The following is a 17,738-nucleotide window of genomic DNA, read 5'->3' as shown; positions in this document are numbered from 1 at the left end:
TTATTTTGCTCCCTGCGTTCTCGTTCTGGCCTCCCTGCGCCAGGTGGCGCTGCCTCCCTGCAGCCTCCCATGGAGGGGCGTGGGTTATCCGGGAGGGGGGTGGGTTATCGGCCGGAGGGGGGTGGCTCCCTGCCCGGCGCCCTTTTCCCCGCGGCGGGCGCTCGGCCCCGGTGCCGCCGCTGCCATGGGGACCCCCGCGGGCGCCGAGGACGCGCTGAGCCGCTACCGCTCGCCGCTGGTGTCGCGCTATGCCGGCGCCGAGATGGCCTTCGTCTTCAGCGAGAGGAACAAGTTCGGCACCTGGCGCCGCCTCTGGCTCTTCCTCGCCCAGGCGGAGAAGGTAACGGGCCCGGGGGGGCGGCGTGCTGCAGCCCCCGCACCCGTCCCGCAGCCGGTGGGGTCGCCCGCCCGCCCCCTGCCTCCCCCGGGGTGCCCTCGGAGAGCAGGGCAGCGTTTGGGGTCACTCCCTGCCGGGCAATAGGGAGCTGGCCGAAATAACCTCATCCTGACCCTAAAAATTTGGAAATAATTTAAAAAAAAAATAAAAAAAGGTGGCTGCCTGGGTAAATTTGGAAAATTTGGAAATAATTAAAAAAAAATCCGGCTGCCTGGGTGCACGCGAGGGCAGCGCGCGAGGTTTGAGGTTTTGCACAGCCCCGCGTGTGCAATCCTCACCCAGCAAACCACGCTGCACGCCCTCCCTCCTGCCCTTTGACCCCTTTGGGCAAAAGCCTCGCTAAGAGGTTTCTGGGGGCCCGCAGGGGTTGTTGGCTTTGCCTGCCGAGCAAACAGCAGTGTCCTTCCGTGCCTGTTTGCTCTTGGGGGGTGTGCGCGGTGAGAGGCGCTGCCCTCTCCCACCCACCCCGCTGCCCTCGGTCTGTGCCAAGCAGCCGCCCCGCTCACCTGCAGCCGCCCGCGTTTGTTTGGCCCATGTTCCCTAAATCCCCTCGCTGGTGGCCAAAGCGGGCTGAACGCTGGGTTAGCACCCCCCTGACAGGCAGGGTGCCACAAAAACCCAACAGCACAAAAAGATCAGTGCCGATTCAGCCCTCGGGAAGCAGAGACTGAAAGCACGTCGGTGGGATTGGCAGCTGTTATGTCGGTGCTTTCTACAGAGCCAGCGTTTCTAAAATCTAGTTTAAGCTAAGCCTTTTTGTTTTGAATTTGGTCCCAATCAGGGGTACGTATACATGCGAGTATTACGCCCTGTTTGAGAGACCGTCATCTCTTTGGATGTGCCAGCTTGTTTCCTTGTGACTGCACTGACGTACCCCGAGAGGGAGATTCAGATCTGCTTTTCCACAGAAAAAAAGAAACATTGCAAATCCATAGGATAGCTTCCAGGCTCAATATCTGTTTTGTTTTGTGCGCAAACTTCCAGTTCCCGCTTCCAAAGTAAGGAGGCAATCCGAGCACTAGGTGAAGCTGCTGCTATCAGCGCAATGGCAGAGAAGCGCGGTGCTGGCGAACGAGCGGGCAGTGCCCAGAGCCATTAATACCTTCCTTCTCTGAGGATTGTACTGCTGCTGTGGCCTCATCAACAGCACACCGCTCCGGAGGCGATGCTTTGGAAGCTGAAGGTGTAATTGTACAGCTGTGTTAAAAAGGAGCCCCCATCCCTCTGAGGTACCGTGATCACCATGGGTGAGATGTTGGCGTGAACTGACCACGCATCTCATCATAGTTCAGGACCCATCACACCAAGAACTCACGCTTAAGGAGCCTTTTATCAAAGCATGATAATTTTAACAGTCACTTCAATTCCGGCAGATAAAGCATCGCGTTTCTACTGTTAGAAAATGAGGTGCTTTACCCGACTTGCCCAACAGGAGAAAGGAGCTGCTGAAGGAACCAGTGGGGGGCTTCTTGATTTCTGCTCCCAAGCCCAGGCCTCGGGGTTCCCCTGTGTACATCCCTGTCTCCTGTTCCTTTTTTGCATCCTCTTTCCACCACAGAGTTGTGTTCCCAGAAAGCAGAGACGGATCTTGCGATTTCTTGAGCACCCTTTTCATGCTGGGAGGAGGGATGCCGCTATTTTTATCAGTCGCCTCGTTCCAGAGGAGTTTGTCTCCTGATGTCAGTCGTGGAATGAAAGTCAGCTCCTCGCAGCACCTGTTAGCTCTGTCAGCGGTCACTCTGCAATAGATAGAAGCAGTTTCCTCAAGTTCCATACTGAAGATGCGTAATATTTCTTTACAGGCATATTAAAAAATGAACAAACAAAATGATGAATGAACTATGGGCAAATTTACTCCACTACTTATCCTCTCTATCTTTCAAGACATTTACGTGCTGCTTCTCCAGTCCCTGCAGTCTCTATTTTGCAGTAAATCAGAATATTAGGAAGATCTAACCATAGGTTTTCTGACAGTTGCAAGGAAGTAGCGAAAGAGGGAGCATGCAGCTCAGTTAAAGTTTTAGGTGAAGGACAGGGCAAGGTAAGTGGTTTCAATATTCATCCTACTTAGGGGAAAAGTTTTTGAGTAGTCCACTTGGAGTATGTGAAATAAGAACTGAAAAACAGTGTCACTGGGAACTGGATTTGACAGAAAATCCTTCCAGTATGTGTTTTGTTTCTTATAGCAGATAATAGCGTGAGTTTGAAAGAGGAGACCCCGCAAAGCGTGTGATTAGTAAGAGCTTCTTAAACTAATCTCCTCCCAGCTGACAGCAGCAGAAGTTTGGGTTAAGAGCTGAAGGGTGTGAGTTTGTGCCCATCTCAAAACTCTGGCTTTTTTTGTTTTGTTTTGTTTTAATGTAAATTCATTTGTATTATGATACTCCCACCGATACCTCAATCATTTTTTCAAACCTTGAGCTCTTGACCTAAACAACTTATTACTTGAAAGAGAACTACAAATTTCATGGAGCTCTTCCTTCCAGTGGACACCCCACAGCATCAAACTGGCTAGTAAAAACTTACTGTGTGGAATCTGGGTGTTTTCTCTCCTTAATATAAGCATCTGCAGTAGCTCTCAATCTATTTTTTTGTCCAATTTAAATTTCGGTATTTTTCTGTCATGCATTCATTGTTAGATGAGCAGTCCAGTATTCTCATTCTGTTTGTAGTTACTCTGTTATCACCTTCCTTCTTTGCTCTGCCCTCACGGAAGAAGGGTGAATGAAGAGTCATAGCTGTTTTAATAGCACCTCAAAGCATTGGAACAGCCTTGGAGGAATCACGCTTTAAAAGCACAACCCAGAGAGGGTATCGCTGACCGCTGACTGTTAGCACTTTAGAGAAACCCTCTGATCCCCTTTAGGTAGTTTTTCTACTTAGTTTTCTTAGGTAGACTCATTTGAAGGAGATCTGATTACTTTCTCCCTGAGGCACTGTCAATATTGGCCAAAAGTCATGGGGAAGAGACCTCCCACGACATTTGTGGACACATGAGAACAGTGTTTGCTTTGGCACTGACCTACCTTGCACGTACTCCTGTGACAAGTAGTCCCTTTTCTCGGGGATTCTTTCTTCCCTCTCCGTATGGCTGTCAGTAAGTACATACTGTGGTCAAAACAGATCATGGATGCGTGGGCAAGGCAGGAGATTTTAATCTTAGCACAAGGCCTGTGGGCTTTCGGGCAGTTATGATCTGTCTCTGTGCACCTCGAAGACAGCAGCCTGGAGCCAGGTGCTTCTCCTCGTTCATCTGGACAGCTGTGGTTGTGTAATTACACCTACAGCAAGATATTTCAAGTTGTGTGGGTACGAGTTACCTGATGAGGACCCTGAAGACATATCTGCTTCACTTGCTGTTTTCTCTAATTCCAGATTCCTTATGTGCAAAACATTTTACTAGGCAGCTTCATTCTGAACAGAACCAGCTTTTGAAATGCTTTGTGTCATTAAAGCTTCCTGGGCGATGAATTGCAATTACTAATGTGCAAGACAGTAGCTTTTGATTTAGAAAAAGCAGTAATGCCAAGATCATTGTGAGACTTTTAAACTCACAGTATTAGGAAAATAAATTTTTCTCAGCTTAGTTATCTTGTGCAAGTATAGAACTGTGCAAGATTTATACCCGTGTATAATTCTGCAGTTTAATATCTTACTCTGTTCTTAAATCAGCTTGCTGAGTAATTTCAGCAAATGTTTTTAAACATGGACTGGGAGCATTTGTTTCCTGCTTCCAGGTCAAGTAACTCATTTCCTCAGTTTCTAGTTTCAGGCTGAGATGAAGAATTTTAGGACTTGATTGTGCCCGATTGCCATTCTGCTGCAAAGACAGTTGAGGGCATTGGGGTTGTTCATCCTGGAGAAGAGAAGGCGCTGGGGAGACCTTACAGCAGCCTTCCAGTGCCTAAAGGGGGCCGACAGGAAAGCTGGGGAGGGACTCTTTGTCAGGGAGTGTAGTGATAGGACAAGGGGGAATGGCTTTAAACTAAAAGAGGGTAGGTTAAGAGTAGATAGAAGGAATAAATTCTTTACTCTGAGGGTGGTGAGGCACCAGCACAGGTTGCCCAGGGACGCTGTGGATGCCCCATCCCTGGAGGTGTTCAAGGTCAAGTTGGACTGGGGCTTTGAGCAGCCTGGACTAGTGAAAGGTGTCCCTGCCATGGAATGAGGTGGTTTTAAGGTCCTTTTTGGCACAAACCATTCTGTGATTCTGTGATCTACGCAGCTTCTGTCTCAGATTGGTTTATCTGTTAAAGACAAAGGGCAACAGAAAGCTCTTTTCCCCTTGCAGTCACTTGGGCTTCCCATCACAGACGAGCAGATACAGGAGATGGAAGCAAATCTGGACAACATTGACTTCAAGATGGCAGCAGAGGAAGAGAAGAGGCTGCGCCATGACGTGATGGCACACGTTCACACCTTTGCCCACTGCTGTCCGAAAGCTGCAGCCATCATTCACCTTGGAGCAACTTCCTGTTATGTCGGGGACAATACGGTAATAAAGCATTGTCAGTTGGACAAAACAAAGATGCAGGTGCTGACTTAATAGCTCTTTATAAAATTATACTCCCTAGATTTTTTCAGAATTTTTTATTAGTTTTACATTTGAATTTAATTATCCTTTTTTCCTAGCTGCCCTAGACTGGCAGGTTCCTCTTGTGTCTTCTCCCTTTTGATATGAAGCAAGATCTATCTGCAAATTAGCTGTTCCCTAAGCTCTTGTATGTTAAATATTCGTGGAGATAAGACAGTAATGATCATAAGAGTTGGAATGTATGCACAAACATGCGAGCTGTCGGTTGCGTCAGTGGAACAAGAGTTCACTGACCTACAAAATAAGTCCACTTTTGGCATACGCTGCCCGTGAGCTTTCAGTTGTCAGTCGGAACACCTGTATTGATTCAGGGTAGATGAAGTCCTTCAATAGAATGGATAGATAGACTAAATAAAGAAGGAAGTGCTGCCATCCTACAGGACTATTAAAATATTTGTGAAAAACCTTAAAACTGAGTTCATACTAAAGCCTCAGTGTCTTGCTGTTCCCTGATGTCCAAGTCACTGCAACTTCATAGCCTCTTTTGTTGTATGAGAAGCTGCTGCATGATTAGTTTTACCTTACTCCTTTGCAAATCTCTTTGGCTTTTGGCTATTACCACCTTCCTTCCACGTCACGTGGCGCCTAGCAGTATTTAAGTCTCAAAAGGAGAAAGGCAAGACTTCTGCATGATCGGCCCACTTCCTGGTCTGCTACCTTTAGCCTACAGTGCCTCTATTTTCTGGCTGGATTGAATGATTTAGTCTGATGTGCGGTGGGCATCAGGAATATCTCAAAATAATCACGTATGTCCAGATTGTGGAAATCAGTCTTCTACTGCCCCGTATGACTTTCTGTGGGTAGTATAGTAAGAACAATGCTGGATCCAGCATTTTTGTCATAAACAAGTTCCTTGCCGTGTTTGGGTACGAGCAGAAAAGCAGAGGTTTCATTGTAAGAAGAGACTTCTCGGCAGGCCGGGCACGGTAATCGTCTGCGTCCTCTCTGAGAGAAGCCATTATGTCTGGCCCTTCAGATTGAATGGGAGGTTGTCAGGCATGGCCCAAACTTCCTTTCTTTGCTTCTTTCAGGATCTGATCGTCCTCCGTGATGGACTTAACCTGCTGCTTCCCCAGGTGAGAAGGCGGTTACGCAGAGTGTCTCGGACGTGGGCAGTGCTGATGGCCTGTGAATAACGTCTGGATTTTCATAGGCCTTGCTGGAGGAGCTGTCTGCTTGGGTTGTTCTCAAGCAAGTGAACAGTTATCTTCCTTTCCCTGTGTCTTTGTCTTTCCCCAAAGCTTCTTTGCTCGTCATGAGAGTTATAAGCAACTCTTGGTAGACAGGAGCAGTTTCCATGTGCCAGGGGTACCAGTTTTAGAAAACAACTGTATTGCTTTCAGGGTGAGTTTAGACACCCCATAACTAGATTACTTAGAAGTGTGTCAGCATTAAGGAAACTATATAATACAACTTTCTGAGGACGAATATATTGGGAGCATAGCTGGCCTGAATGTCTTGGCATCCAGTTTTCACCAGACTGTATGCGTGTCAATTACGCTCCAAGCAGCTTTATTTCTGACCAATTTCAGGAATAAAGAAAATACTCAGGGCTACGCCAGATGTAGGCATGAGTTGGATATGAAAACTGGACTAGCTTCAGCTAAAGTCCAACTACTTACATCATACCCTGCTCAAATTTTGTAAAAATTTGAAAAAAGTGAAAAAAAAAATATAAAAAAATCTGTGCATGCCCTGAAAAAATGAAGCACATCACATTCAACAATTAGAGGGAGAGATTCAAAGATTGCACATTTGCTTCTCTCCCCCCTTTTCTAACAACATTGTTGTGCTTAAGCATGCCAGCTTCTCTTTTGTTTGTTTGTTTTTTTTTTTTCCTTTCTCATGCTGCCTCTTTTCTATCCTCCCCGCATCCACCAGCTCGCAAGGGTGATCAGCCGGCTGGCCGAATTCGCTGAGAAATATGCTGACCTGCCTACCTTGGGCTTCACTCACTACCAGTAAGTAGCCATCAGCCTTTCCCTTCGTTTTGTTGGCTGTTCTTCGGATAAATTGGCTTGCTACTACTGTCTCCTTTCTCTGTTCTGTTTCCCATCTCTGACCTGTGGCAGTTGGCACTGCTGGACATCATTAGGGCATTGGTGGTGGTTCAGAAAAGGAATACGTGCCTAACTCCAGCCTTGCCTCAGAAAATCGAACTGTTGCTTTGGATAGCTGTCAGCAGTGGTTTTAACACAGCCCGATGTTGTTTTAACACAGCCGCATAAAGAACTTGCTAACAGATGTGTAAATTCTGGGGTTGTTCCAGAAGGCATGGCTGCGAACTGCAGTGAGCCCATCTTCCAATCACATATTCATAATACTTGTTTTTTTTCATCGTTTAAGTTGTTTTCAACTGCAGCACAGAAAAGTTTGTTGCTGGCAGGAAACCTCAGCTACTCAGCCTGTTAAAACTTTCTTCTGAAGTGATAATTACGAGATCCTTCGGTTTTCACACAGCCGTATATGGGACCCTGTGAAAAAAAAAAAACAGGAAGAATTTCCCCTTTTTAACGGGACAATGGCATTTTCTGTCTCTTTGGAAAATTACAGTTTTTGTGCCGTGCTGCTGGCATTTACTGCTTTTAGGCAGGCTCCTGAGTCAAAGTGCAGCAAGATTTGGACCAGTCTGTTGTTGGGGCGGTAATTAATCTGCTACTTCATGAAGAAAGTTTGTTTTCGGAGGCTTTAACTATACATCTTGAGGTAAGCCTGGATTTTCTACCTTGGTGATGTGGAACACCAGATCCACAGAAATTAAGCACGGATCGTGTCAGTATCAATGTCTGGCACTTTAAAATCACTGCTGAAGGAGAGTGGGAGCTTCAGGTCAGGTCTCTGATTAATGGTCTTGCTGTATGTGCCATGTCATTTGATCAGCTCTAGTCCCTGGTCCTTCTTCACCTACAGCTTTTCGGGAGAGTGTTCTCTGGTCTCTGTTTTAGCTTGACTTTTGGAAAGCACAAAGGGGTGTTCAAGAAGTGTACACAAGGCAAGTCTTACTAGTGAAAACCAAGGTGAAAAGTCGTTGAGTACCTTGGCCTTTTCTGTGTGTTGTGTCAGCAGGGTGCCCTGCCTTGTTTAGGAGCAGGTCCGTGTTTTCCCTAGCCTTCCTTTTGCTGCTTATGAACTTGTAGAGGCCTTTCTTTGTTGCCTTTCACATTCCACACCAGATTCAACCCCAAAGTAGCCTTTGGCTTTCCTAACCCATCCCCACGATGTTGGACAGTTTCTTTGTATTCCTTCTGGATCACCCATCCCTGCTTCCACATCTTATGTGCTTTCTGTGCAAGGAGCACTTTGTTCACGTGTGAAGTCTTTAAAACAGTACAGGCATTGTCTTTGGAGTTCATTTTGATAATTTGAAATATTTCGACTTCTGGGCTCAGCACCGGCAGGGGGTGCCCTCTGCCAGCAGAGGTAGCTGGATCTGGTAGCAGATCCCTGGTAGCTCTGGCTGGGGAGCAGAAGTAAGGAGACCTGTGAAGTCATGTTATTAGTAAAGACTGAGACTTCTCCTTTTGACTTGAGAGTTCTGGAAGAAGAATGACATAAAATCATTTTTTTCTAACCAATGGGCAGTTACTTTTCTTTAAGAAGCTATAGACGGCTTTAGTAGTTAAGCACCTTCAAATATCCATTCTCACTTATTTCTTAATCCCCTTTTTAACATGCACGGCAACTGCGATTATTGTCTTCTCTTGATGTAACTACATTTAATTCCTGAAAAGAATGATCATATCTTCCAGCATCACTGGTGGTGTGTATGTGCCAGATCATTTTAACTCCTGCTCTGATGAATGAAAGAGAGAGGTCTTAACAGCAGAGTCAGCGTGGTCCTTGTGGAGTTACTGTGCAGATTGCCACCGAGTTGCATTCTGTTCTTGGTTGTTTTCAGACCTGCACAGCTCACCACCGTGGGGAAACGCTGCTGCTTGTGGATCCAGGACTTGTGCATGGACCTGCAGAACCTGGAGCGGGCTCGGGACAACCTGCGCTTTCGGGGTGTGAAAGGCACCACTGGCACACAAGCCAGCTTCCTGCAGCTCTTTGAGGGAGACCACAGTAAAGTAAGTCAGACAGAGAGCCCGTTGCAGCCTTGGAAATCCTCCCCTCTGGAATGCTGTTGTGTTTGTGGGAGCACGGAGGTTCTGGTATCACAAGGGCACTGTGATCCCTCCGGGGCCCACTGGCAGAGCCCTGTGTGCAAGCAAGCAGGATTTGTGGGAGGGGGTATTTCCCAGCAGCTGTGAGGTTTGTGGATGGTAAACTGAGAAGAGCAGAGGATCCTTATTGCTGCTGCTGACCATTTTTTTGAGTCGTTGCGTTCTGAGGTCCTTTTGTTTTGTTTTTTCCCTCCCCTGAGGTTGAAGAGCTGGACAGATTAGTGACTGAAAAGGCAGGATTTAAGCGGTATGTAACAAGAATGCTTAGTAACCCGAATTTGCTCTTAACAAAGTCTGACTCTTGCTGCCTGTGCTGGCCCAGATCCCGCTGGCTGCCAAACTGACATTGTGCTGCTGTTGACTTTACCTCCCCTGGTGGTCTTCCATTGCCACTTGCAGCCCTCTGGAGGAAACTCCACCTCCTAAGCAGGCCACTTCTGGCTGTCTCCCTGTCAAAGCACAGCTGTGTATTTTTCCTCTGCTCTCTCTCTCCTCGTGCATGCTGCTCCAAGAAATTGACGGCCCGAATCCAAACTTGGTATCGGGACAGGTTGACAGTGCTGTCATCCACTTCAAGAGCCGTTGTCACTCCTTGCTCAAAGTCTTGTAATATGGTTTAATGTCCAGAACACTCAACTTCTGTTCTCATTTCTAGATCTTATATGGTCACGGGGCAGACCTACAGTCGCAAGGTGGATATTGAAGTCCTCTCTGTACTGGCCAGCCTGGGAGCATCTGTACACAAGGTGAGCACCCTACCTGTACACACCGGGAAGAAGTGGAAGAGAAGGTGCTTGTGGTGCTGAATGCTTTCCTCAGGAAATATGAATTGTTCAGCTGTTCTCTTTGTGATTGTGTAAATTCACCACGGAGTTCATGCGTAGACGTCAGACCTCAAAGATCTTAAGACCAGTGTTAAGGAAAAAAAAAGTTTACTGAGCAGATTTCAAGATGGATTAACAAATCCCATGCCAGATATTAGTCTAATCTGTGCTAAATTGATCCAAATAGAGTAAATGTCTTTTTTAGTGGTATGTGAGTTTTTAAATTTCACTGCTTGCTCCCCATTAATTGCTTCTCTGGTAATGGTATTATTCTGTCTGTCCCTGTGGATTCTTTTCATTGATTTATCTCTGTTCCCTCCCTCCTCCTTCTCTTGGCATAAAGTGATCTGTGGGGTTTTTTTTTCTGTTTTAGTTTTGTAAGCTGGCTGGTTCAGTGAGCATACATTATCTGTATTTGCAAGTCACTGTACTTTTGTTATGGTTTTTCAGTGTTCCTTCCTGGTATCTTTTAACATTCCCTGAAAACATTTGCCCTTCTTGGAGTCCTGTTGTATTCTAATACAGTGGACGCCCTCTTTTAATTATGCTTTCTTGACTATGGGATTTGTAGGCCAGGAAGTATGGTTGTAGTGTCAATTTTTTTCTCAATATTTTTTTCACTGTCTCCTCAGTTGTCTTCTTGGACATAGATGTAAACGATTCTCCATAAATGCTGACAGGATATACTGGTGGGTGTTGGTTTTGTTCTGTTTGTTAATTTCTTCGGCTTTTTTTCTAGATTTGTACTGACATTCGTCTTTTGGCCAACCTGAAGGAGATAGAGGAGCCTTTTGAGAAGGACCAGATTGGTAAGAGGTTATAGACATTTCTGGGACTGGTGTATGGACCTTTTCATTTATCTTGGTGCAGCATTTTAAGCAAGCTTAGAAATGTGACTGACAGAAGTTGCTTTAAATCAACTGGAGTGTGAGGTAAAGGTTTCTGGATATTAAGTAATTAATTTTAATATTTGTATTCATGCACTTCCTGGGTAAAGGGAGAGTGGAAGCAGTCACGTATTCATTCACCACAGAAGATGCCCTGGGTCTGAGGAGAACACGTTGTTTTCCATTCCTCATGAAGCTAACTGGAGCTGTAGCTTTCCAGGTTGACTCAGCATTCTGGTGTTTATAAACAGACAAATTTGGAACAATAAAACTGGACTGGACACTTGCCAGAAGAATACCAGTGACGTGATTCTGATGTTGGTAAAAGGGGAGGAGGAAATGTCGAGTTTTGGATCTGGGCTGAGAGAAAGCTCAGGCACCCTAAACAGGTGCATAGGATTGGGTCAGCAGTTTAAGCCTTAGCCCTATCTGTTACTTGAACCATTCTGCATTATATGATTGGTTTTGAAATACATTTCAACAGAGCAGAAGGCAGCAGTGTATCTGACTTTGAAGAACAGTGTTACTGAGCAGACAGGGTCATCAACGCTGCTAGTGTTGCCATGGGTAGCTTAGAGAGATGGTGCTAAATACTGCTCTAGAAATAACGTCCATTTGTTCCTTTTCTGTGGTAGTACTTACGATGTTTTTTTTGCAGAATGGCAAAATGTCTTCTCACTTTTTTTCCCCCACATTTGGATGTTTCTGATCAATCTGAGGAAGTGTGATGTCATTTTCTTTACTGAATTTAGAAAGCTGTCGTGTTTTGAGGCTTTAGTCAAAATTTGATTCCTGACGCACTTTTCTTATCTGGAGGAGGCCCTGCACCTTCCTGAGCGTGCTATTTCTGTTATCCCATTTCCATCGCTCTCTCTCCTTTCACAGGTTCAAGTGCTATGCCTTACAAGAGGAATCCAATGCGTTCAGAACGGTGCTGCAGCCTGGCTCGACACCTGATGACTCTGATCATGGATCCCCTCCAAACAGCTTCTGTGCAGTGGTTCGAGCGAACGCTGGATGACAGTGCTAACAGGTTTGTTTGCGTCGTGCAACGCAGCGAGTCTGGAAGGTCTTGTGCAAGAAGGTCCTCTGATGTATTTAGGAAAGACTATTTTTGAACTAAAACCACAAGTTACCACCTTGATGAAAAGCAGTCTCAATAGAAGCTAGAGACTTGCAGACTGGTTTCCTCTCAAAGATCAGATGAAAAATGTTAGTTTTCTTTAACCGTCAAGATCTGTTGCAAAGCAAACCAGCAGAGAGAGGAGGGATACAGGAAACATGGGTAATGAATTGCTCTTGTAGTCTTCTGGTTTAAAAAGCATACTGTTGTAGCATAGCAGCTCTCACATTTCTCAGATTGGTTTTCCTTCCTGTTTTGAACATCGTTTTTGACCCTACTCTTCTTCACTTTTAACACTGAATAATTCAATATTTTATCTGTAAACCCTTCATCCTCTGGCAAATCTGAAGACATTTACTTTCATCTCTCTGTAAAGTGTTGGTCCTTACAAGAAGCGATTCAGATCCCAAAGAAAGAGCACAAACCATTATTAAGCGATGCTTCATAAAAACCTGTGCAGGTCTTCTAGACATAGCTCAGCAAACTTGGCTTTGTTTTCGGATTCTTCATTATGACTACTTAGAGATGAGCAGAAGTTATCTATAGTTATTATTAAGTAAATGATAGCAATTCAATTTGTCCATCTACCAGTAAGTACTGAATCTGCGTAAAGCTCTTATTTAGCTTTGAAATGTTCAGAGTAGTCTTCTGATGTAGAATTTGATATCCAAGATTTATAAGATACAGGACGTGGAATACTGAACAGCAGTTTTGGCTGTAGACTGATATTCAGATTGTTTCTGAGAATGCTATTTTAAAGATGTCTCCTCAAACAAAATGTCTGCATAAAATGTTGTGAAAGAATACAAGATCTTTTCCTAAAAGCACTTGGCTCCACAGCTGCTGACATTACAGGTCTTGTTAAGGAAAGAGCTGCACAGATGGCATAAAACATTGTAAAATTCCAGAAGTTGGATACTGGTTGATATGGTGGGTTTATTTCCCAATAGCTACCAAGCATTGAGATAACTACTGGAAAGTTTCAAATTTTACTTTGACCTCATCTAATAAAGAGAGTCATTTGTGTACTTCATAACCCATTTACAAAATTCTGTGCCTTGGATTTTTCTTGTCAAAGGTAAAGTGTTTTGAAAGGAGGGCAAGCCAGAGGAAAAGCAAACAAATAACCTACAAAAGAGCATAAAGGGCATCCTTTTGAACACAGTAAGATAGAGTTGGGAGCTTTAAACGTAGCACAAGATTCAAGTACTAGTATGTTTGAAACGATCAAGGTTTATAATGAGCCGGGTAATGCTCTCACAGGTGGGTGGTGTACTGGCTGCACTGTGACCCAGACTCTTTTGCCGGATACAGCACAGTCCTCACTACTGCTTTCCTTTCCCTCCTTTCTTTTTGGCATTCCTTTTTGTCAGGATCCTGCTTAGTGATCAGGAGCTGGTCTCTTGGAGGAAACCCCCACCAAACGCATGGATCTCTTTGGAAGTTCCCTGCTGAGCACAGCCGGGCACAGCACGAGTGTGCAGCAAGTCTTACTGCCGCAGGGTAGGATCCGTAGACAGGGCAATGCAGAACACCTGGGGGAAGACAGTCTCATGTGTTTACTAGCTCTGTAAATTGCTGCCCTCTTTTCTAGCTGTGTAATCATTGAATTATTTTGGAGCTTTCTATGTGTGCCTCTATGCTTTCTCTTCTTTTCCTTTCTGTACTGACCAAAAAAACTGACCTTTAAGCAGCAAGAAGCACCCATAAAGACAACAGTTCCAGCTTTTAGGTCCACAGTAACGCTATGTAAGAGACATTTACAGAAAGTTAGGAGCTGGATCTGTGGTAGATGTGAACGTGACCTTTATTGCTAACTGGGCCCCTGTGTATGTGTGTTTCCTAGGCGTGTGTGCCTGGCTGAGGCCTTCCTCACGGCTGACATCATTCTGAGTACGCTGCAGAATATCTCCGAGGGACTTGTGGTATATCCAAAGGTAAAACGCTAGACATAGATAGCATGTGAAGCGTTGCATCCTTGATAATGCTGCAACTATGCCAAAGTGGGTAGAGAAAAATAAAAAATCTTCCCACTCTATGGATTGCATTTTTATCTGATAGTTCAAACAGTTTCTGAGTTTTGTTCTCCGTTCTTACTGTTTGCAATGCAGACTTAAAATGGCATTTGTTAAAGCCAAAAGACAGTAAATTCAAAACTTCTTAAAAGGAGTATTTTTTTCTCTGAACTGTACAATGAATTTGTAGAATTTACCATCAAAAGATCTCATACAGGCCTGTAACTTACCTACAGGTTTTAAATATAAATATAAATATAAATATAAATATAAATATAAATATAAATATAAATATAAATATAAATATAAATATAAATATAAATAAAATTGTACACCTTTTCCACAGTAATGTTCCATAGAAAGTTCAGTTTTTATTATCAGCTTCAATAGATTTTCAGAGCTAAGCTCAAAAAGAGTAATTACCTTTTCATCACTGCACAGTCCTGGGGATTCAAAAGGAGAGGAAAACTTCACCAGGAATCACGGTTGTCTACAAGAATTCCTGTAATGCTGTTTCTCTTTTTTTCTGGTTTGTTGTTTTGTTTTGGTTTTTTTTTAAGGTGATTGACAGAAGGATCCGGCAGGAGCTTCCATTCATGGCCACAGAGAATATAATCATGGCGATGGTGAAAGCAGGAGGCAATCGTCAGGTACAAATGAATTCAAAAATACCTTTTTTCACTTCCTGATGTTTCACTCCTGAGAAACAAAAGCTTCTGGGTTCTTGTCCTGAATATCCCATCTTTCTTTGTTCTCTTCCCACTCACACAGAGTTATTAATATTACACTTGTGCTGCAAAGCCAGTCTCTGCTGAGGGAAGAGCTGTTGTAGAGATTCTTTACTGTTAGGAACACTGTGTGTTTGAGCTAATCTGGCTGTCTGTGCTGGAGAGGAGAGAGACCTATTTTTATTGTTAGATACTAGTAGGCGTTTTCCTTTTGTAAATGTTTGAAGGAACTGGGAACACAGGCCAAGCTTCTTTAAATGGAGCGTGTTGGCAGTTGGCTACCTTATAAATTAAAGGAATGAATCAGTAACAAAAAGCAAGTAAGACTATTCTGAACCATTCATTCTTGTGTCACACTTCCTTAATTCAGGGTAGTGCTTTTTGTTGCTAATTTTGTTTTGTGTCCTTTATTAAGTTTTCTGTGTTGAAGCAAATTGAAATTGAACGTTTTTTGTTAGCAAATAAATCCAGACGCACTTAGATTATATTTCCTTATCATTTAATTTTAAAAATCAGTTTAGAACTGATAATGAGATTTACATCCCAACAAGACAGCTTATTTTCACTTACCTTTAGATAGTAACGTTTCCTTCAATAATTGTTTTCACATCAGGGACGAAGTAAAACTTTCAAAGAGCAGAAATGTGTCTTGGAAGCTTTCAGCAGGATACTGGAACACTTCTGGCAACTCACCCACAGTATTAGTCAGGAAACATCTTTTTTCCTTTCTTTTCTGTGCGTCTCTGATGTGTGCCACTGAGTCAGTCAGTAAGCTCACTAACTGAACACATTAAGGTTCATATCCTGTGGATGGTTTCGTTATCTTTTCAGCTGTTTCTCTTTCTAAAGTACCGTGTACTTACCTAAACAGTCCTCTCTATTTAATTAGATTGAAGAGCTAATTTCATTTGTGTTTGTTATTGGCCTACGTTCTTTCTGGTGCTGTTTAATTACAAATCTATAGAGTTCAGTACACTTACAGAAGCTGTCCTTAGTCACATTAATATGTCCTGTTTTCATGTGCTGAAAAGTCTGGAATAACACATTTTCTAAAGACAAAACTGAGTTTACCCACCTCATGGCAGAGAAACTCACTTGCCTTCCCCACCACTGAACAGCTCCCTCACCTAAACATCCAGATCTATTTGTCTGAGGTACGTCAGTGCTGGAACAAGATGGCCTTTGAATGGAGGAGATGAGGAAGAGGAGATTATTTTTCTTCTAACTGAAGATTGATCACGGATAATATGTTTGAGGAGAAAATTATTCCAGGTCTATAAATGCAACCCCATAACAAATTTAGGGCCAGCATGGCAGCATCTGATTTTGCACGTGGTCCCCTGCATTTGGGTTCTCTTGTTTTTACGGACTGATTCCACAGGAAGTCAAAGGAATAGGAAATGTTTCAGAAAATTTGTTTTAAGAATGTTGTCAGTCATAGTTCCATGCAAAAGTTCTATAGCGAAGAACGTTTTAAAGCCCTCAGGTTTGTGTGTTTTTTTTTCCCGTCAGTCTGTTTGTCCTTATGTAAGCCATGGTTTACATAGTCTGCCGTGGTTTACATAGTCTCACCGCTCATTAAGTTGGACAGCTTTTCTTTTATTTTTCTTTTCCAAGTTTGTAGATGCTTTTCATTGTTTTGCTCCCAAGATGTTCCATACAGGGCATGACTAGTTGTGAGTAAGGAATTCCTTTGTTACAGTTCACAGAATATTTTTGGGAACAACTATTCTCATCTGCCTTTGGAAAAATCAAGTAGGGAATAGTACAACTGAAAAAAAAATCCCATAGTGAATCCTAAGAGTATTTGGAAAGTTTGAGGAAGTGTAAAGGATTCTGCTGCCATAATTCTGTGGTATAATTGAACAGGGACAGATGTGGAAGGATTAATAAAATCTTGTTTTCAGATATGATATATGTGATATATGAAACACTACAGTCCAACTTGTGTTCCATTTGTGTGCTGTTCAATGGACTATGCTTTGATGTTTTTCCTCCTGCACAGGTTAGCAGGATAAACATGTGCGGTCAGTAACAACAGAATGAATTTTTCTTTTTCCCTTCTCTTCCCCCTGCTACTGCAGGACTGCCACGAGAAGATCCGTGTTCTCTCCCAGCAAGCAGCTGCTGTTGTGAAACAGGAAGGGGGTGATAATGACTTCATTGCCCGTGTCCGTGCTGATCCTTACTTCAGCCCCATCCATAAACAACTTGATAGCCTTCTGGATCCCTCCTCTTTCATTGGACGTGCTCCTCAGCAGGTAAAATACTCAAAAGAGGATACAGTTTTAGGGGTGGTTATGTAATTAATTTTTCATCCTCCATCCTCGTGTGCCAGAGAGTACACACATTTTCTATTATCTCTGCTCATACTACTACAGCAGACGCATTTATCTTGGGTATATTTCCACATATTTCTTTGAATTCTTTGTCCTTCTACCCTACGGGCTTCAAATTTTTGATCCTGGACATATCTGACTGCTCAGTGTCTCTGTGAGACAGAGCTCCCATGAGGCAAGCAGGTCTGAATAGGGAGAAGAAGGGAACGCCGCCTTCTCTGCTCACTTTCTCTTTCCCCTCTTTCTTGAACAGGTGGCAAAGTTCCTGAAGGAGGAGGTTCGACCAGCACTGATCCCATACCAAAGCAAGATGGGTGGGAAAATTGAGTTGACACTTTAGGCACTTTTTTGGCAAGACTGTGGGTACAGGAAGATAATAAAAACTGTATTGAGCCAGGTGTGTTTACCTTGTCACGTTATTTTTGTTGTCTACAGCACGTTTAACCCCCAGAGCTTACAGCCACCCTGATTCCAGATGGGCTTTCCTTTCTTTATCTGCTATTTAATCAAGCCTCCCTCTATTGTGTGCAGAGTTACTGAGAAACGCTTGAAGGTGACAAGGTGGCTTTAACACAGTACCTTTCATTGGCCCCGCACAGAGCGCTGCCAGCTGCTTAAAGAGCAATGCCAGGTGCCAGCTGATGTTCCCATTCCCACATTCCCAT

General features: G+C 43.9%; 1 protein-coding gene across 1 annotated transcript; it reads left to right on the top strand.

Moving 5' to 3' along the window:
- Nucleotides 1-91: 91 nt before the first annotated feature.
- On the top strand, nt 92-17,469 carry ADSL (adenylosuccinate lyase). Its single transcript, XM_083835286.1, has 13 exons — nt 92-340; nt 4,689-4,892; nt 6,023-6,067; nt 6,873-6,952; nt 8,890-9,061; nt 9,358-9,404; nt 9,813-9,903; nt 10,721-10,790; nt 11,754-11,901; nt 13,838-13,928; nt 14,567-14,656; nt 16,819-16,995; nt 17,327-17,469. The coding sequence occupies exons 1-13, from the start codon at nt 185-187 to the stop codon at nt 17,411-17,413; spliced, it is 1,458 nt and encodes a 485-aa protein (XP_083691412.1). The 5' UTR covers nt 92-184; the 3' UTR covers nt 17,414-17,469.
- The last annotated feature ends 269 nt before the right edge of the window (nt 17,470-17,738 follow it).

The sequence above is a fragment of the Anser anser genome (assembly GCF_964211835.1).
Source record: "Anser anser genome assembly, chromosome: 1".
NCBI classification, from domain to species: Eukaryota; Metazoa; Chordata; class Aves; order Anseriformes; family Anatidae; genus Anser; species Anser anser.
The sequence above is the reverse complement of the archived record's forward strand: the minus strand, read 5'-3'. Positions and strand labels throughout refer to the sequence as shown.